We start from the raw sequence: 13,851 nt of genomic DNA, 5'->3' as shown, positions 1-13,851 counted from the left end.
GTATGCTTGCTATTTTAAAATAGATTTTAAAAATAATGAAATGCACTGTACCAGAAGCACTGAGAGCTAAGTTATGTGGTTGTTAAGATCTCAAGAGGACAATGATACGTCAATTTGAACAGACCCAGAATGAAAAAAACAGAGAACATAAAGAACACAGACTTCAAAAGAACTTTTACCGAAGTACGAAACTAGTGTGTCTAGATCTGTGGACATAAATTTTCTGATTGATTCTTTTTCTGCAGACAATAATTGTCATATCAGTGTCATGAAGTAAAGTTCTCTTACCTTGCTAGTTTCCTAGAGTTTATTGCATTTTCAGAGGACAGCTTTGTCCAGCTGAGTAGTGACTCTGGAATCACAGGGCTTTTCCTTGGGGTTTCATAACTAGCAGAGAGAGTTCATCACAACATGTTTACCACAGTCTCCTATTCCTCCAGAAAGACATCATGTCAAGATTGTTACTACTTTTATAATGTTTTTGTTTATTCACTTCTAAAAAATTTGTACGTTTCTCTTATCTTCTGCACTGTTCCCATCCCCTGCTCCATTGGTTTCTTCACAGTATTTCATTTGGTTGTCTGTATGACTGCCGTGATGTTGTAAGTCTAGAAAATTCCTTCTGAAAGGAGTCAAAAGCATTCTACAGTCTTAACCTTTTAAGACTTAAAAACAATTTTTTTTAAAAGGAAATTTAGTGTTACAGCAACTGAGAATGAAGTCCATTAATGACAGGCCAGAATGCACAGCTATGCTCAGTGATGGTTATAATATGCTCTAGCTTCTGTACTTATTGTGTGCCAGATGATGTTTAGCCAGGTTAAATCATGTTCCTTCCTCAGATCAAATCACCATATTTATTTGGGTTATTAATCAGTCTGAAGTGGTGTGAGATCCGCTTCAAAAACAAGCACTTAGTTGTCAGAAATCTTTGGACAGGTGAGACATACTGTGAACTCTCCTTTTTCTCAGAATGCAGCAAAAAATTTTAAGTTGTTGTGTATTCCAAGCTGCACTACTTCTTTAACTGAGACAAAAAACATACACACATGCCCCTCTTAACAAATCTCTGCTTCCAAACTGCCCATGGCTGCTTTTAATGAATTTCTTTCAGTGCGAATGAACTCATATTGGTTCTGTTGTCCTTTAGTAACAAATTCTTCCTCTCCTGGTGTTTAAAATGAGGAAAAAAAAATGTTACTTCCTGCAAGCTCCAAGGCTATCAACTGAGTATGCAAGAGCAATGTGTTGGTTTTGGCTGGGAAGCATGCAAAATAAACACGCCTTATATTGTGGCAGAAGACAATGTAATCATTTGAAGGATGTGTATTTGCCTTAAAGGCATTCAATAAGAAATGAAACACACAAACATACACCTATGGTATTTTGAAGTTATTTTATGATATTTAGAAAACTTTCCCTTTTTGCATTCTTAAAAAGCTAGTTTCCAAAATGCCAGTATTTTATGATTTCTGGATGCAGCAATGCTATTTTCAAACATTCCACCTTAATTGCAAAGAACCAGAATCTGGTTGGGACTTTTTTTTTTATCTGACACTTGGGTTTTGGATTATTGAATTAAATTTCCATGTTGAAGCTGGCAGCTATGAGAGTGGTGTCTTACAGGACCATCTGCTTTGTACTGGGAACTCTGTTGGAAGTGCTCTTTATAAGAGCAGGAACATTATGGGTGGTGTTGATACGTTTCTGGATTTCCATTAAAAGATCAGAACTATCATACAGTAAGAGAGTTTTAATTTTGTCAAAAATGTGAAAGGAACCTTGCTCAGTGGCTCTAAATTGTGATTATGTAATTGAACACCACTGAACTGAAAATATTGTTACTCAAACTACGGTAATGTCTTTGGAGTTTTGTTGTTTCATTGAATAAATGGTTTGATACAGGCTGATGCTTATTTCTGTCACTGTGTTGAACTGAATGTGAAGTGGTGTTTGAATTCAGAACACTGCGTTCCCAATAGGGTCATGGATTCTAGAAATGTGAGCAGTTCTTCAATACAGAGCTTTTTAACTAGCTGCCAGAAAAATATGTGTCTTTCTAACCTGAGCAAACACTGACTTTGGAGAATTCCACTGATTCTTAACTGTGTTGTTTAGCTTCATGCACAGCTGTTTAATGGGACTGTGGTGAAGATGATTCTGTGTTCGGTAGAGGTCTGGAGTGCCACATCCTGAGAAGACAGGAGAATGCCTTAGACAAGAGCATCCTTTTCTGTCCTGCAATTAAGACTCTTCGTGCTGCTCAGTCCTCCTAGCATCTCAACGTTCTGCGAGACTTGAGCCATCAGTTCTTTGATTTTATAATGTATGTCAGACTGTAGCTGCACACCTTTGGGCTTTGGACAACTAACTGATATCATGCATCTGGGATTTTGTCTCAGTGTCTGGCCAGTACCTCAGGAGCTTATCCAAATTGAAGATTCTTTTTAATTCCACCCTCTACTTTAGGACTTCAGATAATGGCAGTGTTATGATGAAGGATCACGTCTGAAACTTTGGCAAATTTTTTTGATAGCTAAAGCACTTTCTTTTGTTTGAAGGTCCTTTTATTTAAAAACAAATCCCCTAAATATAAATACCATGAAAGTGAATAAGATGGTGGTCTTTACCTTTCACCTTCCAGAGCAATATCGCAGCAGTGGTGAGTGAGGAAATGGAAACATTTGATTGTGAAAAGCTGAAAAGGCCCACCAAAAAGCGTGAATGTAATCTTAACATTTTTTGTTTAATATATTCCTGCTTTTTTTCCCTAAGGAGTTAATCTCTCAAGTAATACAGCTTCTTAGACTTGGTGTATTTTGGGACTGTGTGTTATGTTTGGTATTCTGTGATCTTGACTGAGACAGCATGTTGACAGTTGCAATCTAGTAGTACATTTCAGTGCATGTTGAGCGTGCTACAGACTGGCAAGTCATTGATTACCAAAAGAGAACAATCCAAAGTTGCATAGTCTGGCATATGTATATTGCTGTACTGAAGTACTTCATCTTTCATCACATCTTTCTGCAAGTAAATATACCTATACCGTTCAATCAAATGTTCAGTATTTGGAAACTTGTTTGGCAACACAGGCTGTTTCTTTTAGCTGGTAGAAAAATTGAATTTCTGCTAGACTTCCACATCTCAATAGATATGTATCAATAGATTTCACATCAGTAGTATATTAATATAATCTCTGCCCTTAGTATGAATGTTTTATACATACAGTAAATAAAGTAAATCCTTTTTGTTTGTGAAAGGAAAAAAATCATAAATATAGGTTTTGTAGTGAAAGCATTTTGCTGTTGACAAAACTACTGAAATGCTATTTATTTATTAGAGTATGCTAATTACTAGATCATGTATGGCAGTAATACTGCACTTAGTGCATATGATGCCTACATATACTTGAATATGTGTGGGAAACAATCCTCAGTGGAATATTGTGTAAGACACCATATGATCATTGTAATACTATTGTTGTTGTTTATATGGGACTTAATGGAGGGCCAATATTTTTGGTATATCAAATACACATGGTCCAAAACCAGTATGTTGTTTCAATGTAGCTGATAAAAGACATTGGATATATGTTGTTCTGCAGATTTCACTTAGCTCTACCTGCCATGGGGTTTAACACTGAAACTGCCAATGCATCTAGTTGTTCCAAACAATTATCATAGAGCGCAATTTGCTATTGCTTAGGTGTAGTATGGATATCTGCTAAATCTGAAACTTCTGTTAGATTGCTGCCTATTTTTTATGGCCTTTTTTTCACCTATTAGCTGAAATTGGGGAATGTGAGTGATACTATAGGAAAGAATGAAATGAGACATTCTTGGCTAGATAATAATTTTGTAATCTTCCTAAATGGCAAGATCAAAGGAATACACAACTACATTTGTTTTTCTGCATATTAATACACGGTGTATTTTCTCTTTCCAGACAACTAACTCATTACAAAGTTAAAATTTCTGGTTTAATAAGAACTTACAGTGCTAATAGGTATGTCTGTCTTTCTGAATACCAGAAGAGATATTTTCTTATTCTTGCAAACAATGTGTTTTGAAAGATGGGAAAGAGGCATCATTTTCAGTTGGAATTTTAACAGATCATGTGTTTCTATCCATTAGTGGTCATTACCATAGAAATGTGCTCATAGGTTGGCTATTCCTGAAATGGATGCAACGCAAAAGGCATCTTCAGTTCATCATAATCATCTTCATCAACTGCATTCTAAAATGTGTTTTGCAGTCACTACAGTGATGGCTTAATTCAGCAATTACCTGAATTCAGTGATACCAAGCATGCTGGGTTTTTATCAGTGCAGAATAACACGAAAATTATCTTTCCTAATTCCTTTACAGAGCATGTTCATAAACAACTCTTCATTTGATTTCACCACATAGCTGGATTTGTATTTCTCTTTCACTGAGTCTTCTTGTTGCTTTGCTTTAATTTCATAGACCTGGAAGAAATTTTCATGGCATTTGCTCAGATTGTTTAAAGAAGAGTTTTGATTTGCAGTTCTAGTACGTTTTCCCCTTTAAAAGCCTGAGTATGTATACTCATGCCTTGCTCTATTGTAGCTATTTTCTCTTTTTCGTCTAGACTTTGGTTCTAAGCCTGCATTGTTATGGGTTTGGTATGTTTCTTTGGTTTGTTGTTGTGGTTTGGTGGTTGGGGGGGTTGTTGTTTGTTGGGTTGCTTAGGGAGGGGTGGTGGTGTTTTGGTTTTGGGCTTTGTGGCTCTTCCTGTTTTGCACTGTTTTTTGTCTCAGTGGAGCCTGAAATCTGAAAGACAAATGATAGCAACTGATAACTTCCACACAGAATTATTTTAGGTACGGTGGCAAAATTTCAAAAGTTAAATTCTCCCCAGGGAGCAATGTGAGGTTTGACCAAGTGCTGCAGGGAAATTATTTTAAGTTTTCACTAGAAAACATGGCTCCTTAAAGAGAGAGTGTGGTCAACTGGAAAAATCTCACAAGGAAAAATGAAAAGGTTTTAGTACCAATAATACTGTCTAGTCAAGTCTTCCTGTGGGACTTGACTACTTCTTTCATGACTTTTGTATAATTCTTCAGCTAGAAATATACCACTGGCTGAGCATCTTACAGATACTTTTCAGTGCCTAGAAATGCAAAATGTTGTACTGACTGCTCATTTTGCTGTCATGCAGATCTTTAAAGGTGAAAAGAAGCCAGGTCAGGCTTGTTTTTTTTCTAGGAAGAGCCAAGTAGGACCAATGATGTCTCACTGCTATGCTGTAGTTAGTGTAATAGTGTAAATGTGTAGTTATTATTTTCTTCACTATACAAAGTTGGTTAAGTTGTGGTGAATAGCTAGATAGTAGTTTCGGCCTTGTAGTCTTTCAGCTTTGTAGAAGACATTACATCATCATTTCTAACCCTTAGGAACATTCTGAACACCTAACCCTAAATGTTCTGAATGTGACCTGATACGGCGATGTCTATCTGAGCGTGTGAATGGTCTGAAACACAGGCTCATTGATACGTAGACGGATCCTTTTTCATATCAAATGTTGATTAGTCCTAGAGGTAAATGCTGACGTGGTTTTTATATACCTAATGAAAAGCATAGATGAATGATTAAAAAGAAAAAAAAGGACTGATAAGCCTTACACCACAAGGAGTGGATATGGAGCACACACATGCAGTATCCTTATTTTGCTCAGCAAAGAGTCTCTGCAGCAGCTGGTGAAGTGAGCTTTTGAAATCGCTGTGCCCTACCTGCAGAACAAAAGCTTACCTTTTAGCTTATCTTTTCACTGGAGATCTTAGGGCTCAATCTGAGCTCTAGAAGCTGAGTACAAACATGAGCATACAAGACAGATGACTTGCATGATGAAGAGCTCTTGCACATCATCAATCTAGTAGCTGCCTGTTACTTTAGGTCTTATGGCAAAGAGGAATCAGTAAGCTAATAGTGAAATAATAGTGAATTTTTCAGACAAACTCTCATCTAAGAGCAAGTACATAGAGGAATGTGAAGGTGCTAATTTGAATATCTAACAGGTCGATGAGGTAAACTGGTAGTACGAGCTGATCTTTGCAGTGTAAGTTGTTTTCTTCCTACTGAAGGAGAAACGAGGTGAGGATAATGGGAATGGGTATTAGCAAGTGAATTGATTTGAAGGCAGATGTTGGATTGGATTCCCTTCCCTTTCCAAAAGGACCAGAATGGTGATTATTTCTTGACCATTTTTCATCAGGTTGGAAGATGAGAAAGGCTGTTTGCTTTGACTGATGAAGTCATCATAGATTTCTAGAAGCTTCTGGACTGCTGTCACGAACAGTCCGAAGAATTTCCAGCATGTACAAAATTATGCAAATCACTTTCAGACTTGAAGAGGAACGTGTAGACGAGGCTGCAGCTCAACTTGAAATATTCCTATAGGCTGCTGTTATTCTTCATAAAATACTGTAGTGAACGCAAGCAGTAGACAGAAAGGACTTCTTTGTTGTCCCTAAGTGGACGTATTGAAACTTTTGAATAAAGCAGGGTTTTTTGTCATCGGAGGCATGAATCATAGAATCATAGGGTTGGAAGGGACCTCTGGAGATCATCTAGTCCAACCCCCCTGCCAGAGCAGGGTCACCTAGAGCAGGTTACACAGGAACACGTCCAGGCGGGTTTTGAATGTCTCCAGAGTTGGAGACTCCACCACCTCTCTGGGCAGCCTGTTCCAGTGCTCTGCCACCCTCAGGGTAAAGAAGTTCCTCCTCATGTTTAGGTGGAACTTCCTATGTTCAAGTTTGTGCCCATTGCCTCTTGTCCTGTCCCCGGGCACCACTGAAAAGAGCCTGGCCCCATCCTCCTGACACCCACCCTTTAAGTATTTATAAGTGTTGATAAGGTCACCCCTCAGACGTCTTTTTTCCAGACTGAAGAGACCCAAATCCCTCAGCCTTTCCTCATAAGAGAGGTGTTCCAGTCCCCCAATCATCTTTGTAGCCCTTTGCTGCACCCTTTCCAGCAGTTCCCTGTCCCTCTTGAACCGGGGAGCCCAGAACTGGACACAGTACTCCAGGTGCGGCCTCACCAAGGCAGAGTAGAGGGGGAGGATGACCTCCCTCGACCTGCTGGCCACGCTCTTCTTGATGCACCCCAGGATGCCATTGGCCTTCTTGGCCACAAGGGCACATTGCTGACTCATGGTCATCCTGTTGTCCACCAGGACTCCCAGGTCTCTTTCCACAGAGCTGCTCTCCAGCAGGTCAGCACCCAACCTGTACTGGTGCATGGGGTTGTTCCTTCCCAGGTGCAGCACCCTACACTTGCCCTTGTTGAACTTCATAAGGTTTCTCTCTGCCCAGATCTCCAACCTGTCCAGGTCTCTCTGTATGGCGGCACAGCCTTCCGGTGTGTCAGCCACCCCACCCACCTTGGTGTCATCAGCAAACTTGCTGAGGGTGCACTCTATCCCCTCATCCAGGTCATTGATGAATATGTTGAACAGGACTGGACCCAGTACTGACCCCTGGGGAACACCACTCGTCACTGGTCTCCAACTAGACTCTGTGCCCCTAATCACAACCCTCTGAGCTCTATCTTTCAACCAGTTTTCTATCCACCCCACTGTCCGTTCATCTAACCCATTCTTCCTAAGCTTCCCTATGAGGATGCTGTGGGAGACCGTGTCAAACGCCTTGCTTAAGTCAAGGTAGACCACATCTACCGCCCTCCCCTCATCTATCCATCTAGTCATGCCATCAATGTTTTCTTGAAGATAAAGCTGAGCATCAGGAACTTCTGGGTTGAGTTGAACAATGCCAGTTTTTCCATTTGGACGTTATTGCTTGCAGCTATTAAAAAATCTCACTGTACTTACCATATTCATGCTGTGCTGTGCTGACTTGCCGCACTAGAAAAAAAGAGAAAAATAAAAGCTCACATTTCAGCTCTGGTGCTGATGCAAAGCAGTAATCTCTTTGCTTCAGGAGGACCTTCTGTCTGAAGAAACCAAAATGCGTTTGCAACAATTAATCTGTACGACTCTCCTGAGTATTCCTTTTTACAGCTAGGAGAAATCAAAGCCTTCACTTTCTTCCAAAGCTTCAGTGAAATAAAACTCCAGTGCCTGCTTCCTCATCTTTTCATATGACCCAAAAGATTACTCTTTTCTCTCTGTACTGTTAAATTTTGTAGTAATTATGTGGGGCACTGAATTTCCAGGCACAATATCTCAAGTGCCTTGATGACAAGTCGCTAAATTTTAGAGACTCATGATTTCGAATAAAGGATAGTTTGGTAAAGTGCTTAAGGCTAATCATAAACTTAAGCACAAAAAGTGATCTTGTATTCAACAGCACTGTTCATGTATTTAAGGCTAGGCTAAAAGTGGAATGCCTTTTGAACTGAGACCTGGAAAGTGAAGAATATTCTCTAGAATATTCTTCCAACCAACTGCCAAGTGAGTGAACTAGCTACTGACTTGATAAATAGAGCCATTATTTTCATGTTTTCTGTGAAACAACACTGTAATACAGAGGTTGCTGTAAATATGTTTTATAATGCACTTAGTTCTTGTTTGTAATCAGTGTAATGTCTGTGAGCCCCAGAAGGCATAGTTGGCTAGGGTGAAAAAAGCCAAGAGATTTGCTGTTGCTTATCCAAATACTGAATGTGATTGTTGTTTGGTGCTAATGAAACTGTTCAACTGGGAGAACCAAGCAGTAGAACTTTTTTTTACTTTTCTTTTTTTTTTCCTTACAGCTGACAAAACTTCATACGGATTTTGTCTATTAATGGTCTTTCCCACCTAACCACTGGGGTACATCTATCTAGTACTATTAAATTTTGAAAGTTAATTATTTAACTTTCTCTATGCTCGATAGGTATTAAAGACCAGGTTAGACTTATTTCTATGTAGAGTGTTGCCTTTTTGTTGGAGGATTGATTTTTTTGTTGTTGGTGGTGATTTTTTTTATTCTCAGCGATCTACGATCTGTGAAAAAACACCAGCCTTGGAACCATGCCCTGCAAGGTGCTCTGAGTGTTTAAATTTTATTGTCTGTAATGACAAGTTACTTCGCTTTTCATAGTATGTTTGTCCTGTAACCAAATATTGGCCTCCAGATTTGGAAAAACCAAGCAAAGAAAAACAAATAAAACAAAACCCCCAAACAAACAAACAAAACCAGAAAAAGTTTTTCTGTTTAAGTCTTTCCAGTTTATACTGGATTCTTTATAGCACAGAAGCCTGCAGGTACTCCTGTTTTTACCTGCCATTGTTGTCAATATTTTGTTGGGGTGGGTTTTTTGGTTTTGTTTTTTTTCTTCTCTTGAGGACCTAATAGCCGGGATTGCAGAAGTATATTTAAAGTGATTTCAGTTTCTATTTAATGCATGGTAACTTTCTGGTTTCTAGTATAACTGTAAAGGGAAGCAGATTTAAAAGGGTGAATTACTATGTCCTAAGGACTTGGAAAGCAAATTACAAGACTCCAGGTTCATTATGAACAGAATAAAAATAAATTCTATGATTTTAAAACCAGTTTCACAGTTTCTGTAAGTTAACAAATAGTGATGCTACTATCATCTGTGGTTTACTGACAGTTTGGTTTTTTTTTTCTCCCAGTGTTTCTAGTTAACTGAAGTTATTTCTCTCACTGTAAATTTTAACAACTGATCCACTTGGTATAGGGCTAATGAAGCCATGGCATTAGTGTTTATTTTAGTTTGACATTTTCCCAATGATTTCTGAATTCCTGCAGTTTTCCATTCTTCTTTTCTGTTCCAGAAATTTGGTTGGATTTGGTTGTGTTTATTTTTTTGTGTTTGTGGCTTTTTGTGGCATTTTGTTTTGGAGGGCTCCCAGGGAACGTAGCTTCCTCTGCTTTCTGCTTTCATCTGGTTGAGCTCCAGAGACAGCTTGCTTTTAAGCTAATTTGAACAAGTGAAGTAGAGCAGTGGTGCTATGTGAAGGTACATGTGTACAGCTTTATGTGTATTGCTACACTATCCTATTTATTCCTACACATAAGTGCTTTATCTGGTGAAGTGTTGTCCAGTATTACTATGTGATGTCAGTTTGAGAGTATTAATACAAGTGAATTTTTAACATGCTTGCTTTTTTCTGGTTTTTGTTTTTTTTTGTTGTTTTGTTTTTTGTTTTGTTTTTTTCTTTTTATGAACCCTATATTAATTCCTGTTTCCAAGTAGGAAGAAGGAAGGCAAGTGCTGGAAACAAATGTTGTTATAGTCAAGTTGGGATTGCTGTTAGTAATGGTGCCTCTCACTTTCCCTCCAGGTTGTTTGCATCCGTTCTACATGGAATGCACTGTCACCAAAGCTGAGCTGTGATACAAGACCCCTCATTTTAAAAGCGCTGAATGAATTGTTTGCCCTGGTTCCCTCATTAACAGTGAATACAAATGAATATGAGGTACGTACTCATGGACTAAGATGAATCTCTTCTTTTGGTGTATCTTGGTATATGAGTTTTAAATGTGCCTGCTTATTTTATTAATCTCTCTAAATTGCACCCACTGCCTAATTCAAGTTAATCATAATGCACATTTCCGGAGAGTTTCAGAATTTCAGATTGCATTAGTGAATCCTAGGACATAAGTGAGAAATTCCAGTGCAAGGTTGATCAGAGGTTCGCATCTCCCAGATTGGGACGATGTGTGAATGTGTCTGCGGTTCAGACCTGCAGCCTTTCCACTTTCCTCGCTCAGTGCATGCTGATGTGGCAGCAGTTTGTTTTAGGTATCTGCCTTTATTTCAGCTGCTTATTTGGTTAAAGAAAATCTGAACGCATGTTTTCTTTTTTTTTTTATAGAAATTCAAAGCTCAAGTTATGAGCTTTCTTTGGAACAACACACAAAACAAGGTAGGTGACACAACTGAAAATGTTAATTCCTGGTGTCAGTGACTGGATATTAAGTTTTATACCTTTCTCTCAAGACAAGGCTATCAGTGTCAGCAATCTCATTTCTAATAGGGTTTTCTTCCTGTCATTGACCATTTAACACTGTTTTTGAAGCAGTGTAATGCACAGGAAAGGTGGTAACAGATGGTCCTAAGATCTGCTCCCAAGGAGAGTTGTAACACAAACTAATTTGACTCCTCTGGTAGACTTCAGCCTTGACATGGTGAAGCATCCTTGGGAAAGCTGCAGCTGTGACAATTAACTTAATTCTTTGATGGGGTATGGTAACACCGTGGTAAAGTTGGACCGTCACTGCCATGGGGCTGGTGGAACTAAGGTATTTTAGTTTAAATGTGGCTCACATATTTCTACGTAAACTAGTGTCACAGCAATAATGGAGTGTAGCAGTCAGAATGTTTGCTGTGAAGCCTAGATAATTGGTCTTGCTAGTTTGCATGTATGAAGTAAGCAATTAAGGGCGTGCGTCAGGAAAACATTGTTATTTTAAAATGTTTTTCAGCATTGAGTGTTTAGTGGACAGGCTCTTTGTATGGGGAGTTTCCAGTAGGTAGCAATGCCTTATGCTGTGCTTCTGATTTTCTTTTTCTTCCTGTTAATTTCCTAGGATGCTGTTGTAGCCATTTCAGCCTATAAATCACTCTCATCATTTAGTTCTGAAGAACATAGAATTCTTCATCTTCCTGAACAGGTAACAATGTTGTACATTTAACAGTAAGGACATCTGACACTGCCATCTGATATAGGTTGTGTCCTCTTGAGAGGGAAATAAGGCCTTGTGCCATCTCTCCCAGACAACCATCAGAGCCTCACAGAAGGAATATGAGCTCCTGCTGGTTAAAGGGGATGATAACTATAAATGAAATGATTAGCATAACTAGGATGTATGGGAGGGGAAAGGCACAAATGAAGGCTGAGTCAGAAGGTAGGTTTTTTTTCTTTGGTTAGTTAAGTCAGCAGGTTATTTTTTTGGATACCTATTTTGCATTTTAGACTCGTCTGTTAATGCTTGCCATTGAGTCTTGACACTAACCAACTCTTGTGATTTCTGCTTCATCCATTGCAGTCACACTCATGCTTAGTGCTCTTGTTCCTGAAATGGGAAAATCAGTTTGAAAAGTAGGTGCTTTTTTTGGAATTAAGCTGAAAAATTTTCCTGTTTTTCTGTTCTGAACTTATACAGCATAACATTTTGCTTTTTTTGTTATTAAAGGCAGCCAGAAAAGAACTGAGATACTTATTGGAAGCTTTTTAAGTATGTAGAGGGCTCTTAAACTCTGAAACTTCAGTCTGATCAGCTGACTCAATAATCTTACAAAATGAAACAGCTCAAGGAGATGAATATATAAGGTCATCTATGTGATTTTTATTTTTTTTACATTAACCTTGTAAGAGAGAATAGGCAATAATCAGTAGTCCATTGGTACTTTATGGTGTAGTAAATATTTCTGTAAGTTTTTATTTCCCCCATTATTACAAGATTGGCTCCATTTGTATGTTGTAAGGTGAAAAGGTCGGAATAAGCACCTTTAAAATTAAAAAACATACCTGCTTTATATAAATCAATCACTTACAAGTGAAAAGTGTGTTTTGCATAGAGGAGCACAAGATAGAATGAGGGAAATCTCTAAACACTGCTGCAGTACTAAATCTCTTGCATGTGCATAGCTCTGTATCTGTGGTCCTGTTACTTTACACTCATTAGAAAATGAGTAAATATGTTTTCATTGAAAGCATTGTAAATATGTTGTAGTTTTTCAAATTCTGAAAATGAGGATGGAAAAATAATCTCTAGCAGAAATCATAGAATCATTTAGGCTGGAAAAGACCTTTAAGATCACTGAGTCCAACCACAAACCTATCACTGCCACATCCACCACTAAACCATGTCCCTGAGCACCACGTCTACACATCTTTTAAATACCTCCAGGGATGGTAATTCCACTTCCCTGGGCAGCCTGTTCCAATGCTTGACAACCCCTTCAGTGAAGAAATTTTTCCTAATAGCCAAGCTACACCTCCCCTGGTGCAATTTGAGGCTGTTTCCTCTTGTCCTACCACCCACCTCTCTACACCCTCCTTTCATGTAGTTGTAGAGAGCAATAAGGTCTCCCCTCAGCCTCCTTTTCTCCAGGCTAAACAACCCCGGTTCCCTGAACCATTACTCATAAGACTTGTGCTCCAGACCCTTCACCAGTTTCGTTGCTCTTCTTTGGATGCACAAATGCTCTGTGTATTTTCAAGTTTCCAATATAAAACATTGTTTTACTATACGACTGAAGAAGAATCAGAGTGAAAATCAAGTTTTAGTAATATTAGTTCAGTCCATAAATGTAAAGATTAATTTTGCTGTTACAGATACAGATTTGCGTAGCCATGTGATTTTTATTAACCAGTCTTGCTTTTCATTTGGGTAGAAGAAAAGCTTTTATTGTTTCAGCTTCAAATTAATGAAATGGAATGAAATTAATGAAATGGGGAACTTTTCATACTTAGTTGCTATTTTTGACACTTGGAGTCATGAAAGATAACAAGGATTTGGAATTTTTGTGCTGATGTTTCCTTATCTTTAATCTTTCAGGCACGACCAGAAGTTGACCCGCTGGAGGAGGCAGACATGAATGAAGATGAAGAGGACAAGGAGGTGGATCTTTTTGTTCCAGGTTCTTCGTATATCAAGCTGTTGTCTCTAACGCCACCTTCTGTTTTAGGAGGTATAATATATTGAGTATTTGAGGTTGCTTTGCAGATTTATAATCACAGTGACTGTACAGACATGTAGCTTGCTTAGAATGGAGTGTCAAGTTAAAGTGCAGCCTTTTTTTTTTTTCTTTCTTAAAGACATTTTTAAAGGCAGCTCTTTATTTTAGTCCACCATGGACTGAATAAAAAAAACCACGCGCACCCAAACCCATAGTGTTTTATAAAAGAGAG

At 38.5% G+C, this 13,851-nt stretch overlaps 1 protein-coding gene across 4 annotated transcripts in view; it reads left to right on the top strand.

The window, feature by feature from the left end:
• Window positions 1-13,851, top strand: part of FOCAD (focadhesin) — a 119,673-nt gene that overhangs the window by 58,500 nt on the left and 47,322 nt on the right. For all 4 annotated transcript variants that reach the window (XM_063319936.1, XM_063319933.1, XM_063319934.1 and 1 more), the window contains 4 exons: window positions 10,276-10,410; window positions 10,810-10,860; window positions 11,525-11,608; window positions 13,499-13,631. In XM_063319936.1, coding sequence (XP_063176006.1) covers window positions 10,276-10,410; window positions 10,810-10,860; window positions 11,525-11,608; window positions 13,499-13,631 — 403 coding nt within the window. The remainder of the gene's footprint in view (window positions 1-10,275; window positions 10,411-10,809; window positions 10,861-11,524; window positions 11,609-13,498; window positions 13,632-13,851) is intronic.

Source organism: Chroicocephalus ridibundus, chromosome Z, assembly GCF_963924245.1.
Source record: "Chroicocephalus ridibundus chromosome Z, bChrRid1.1, whole genome shotgun sequence".
NCBI lineage: Eukaryota > Metazoa > Chordata > Aves > Charadriiformes > Laridae > Chroicocephalus > Chroicocephalus ridibundus.
This window is presented reverse-complemented; position numbering and strand designations above follow the sequence as displayed.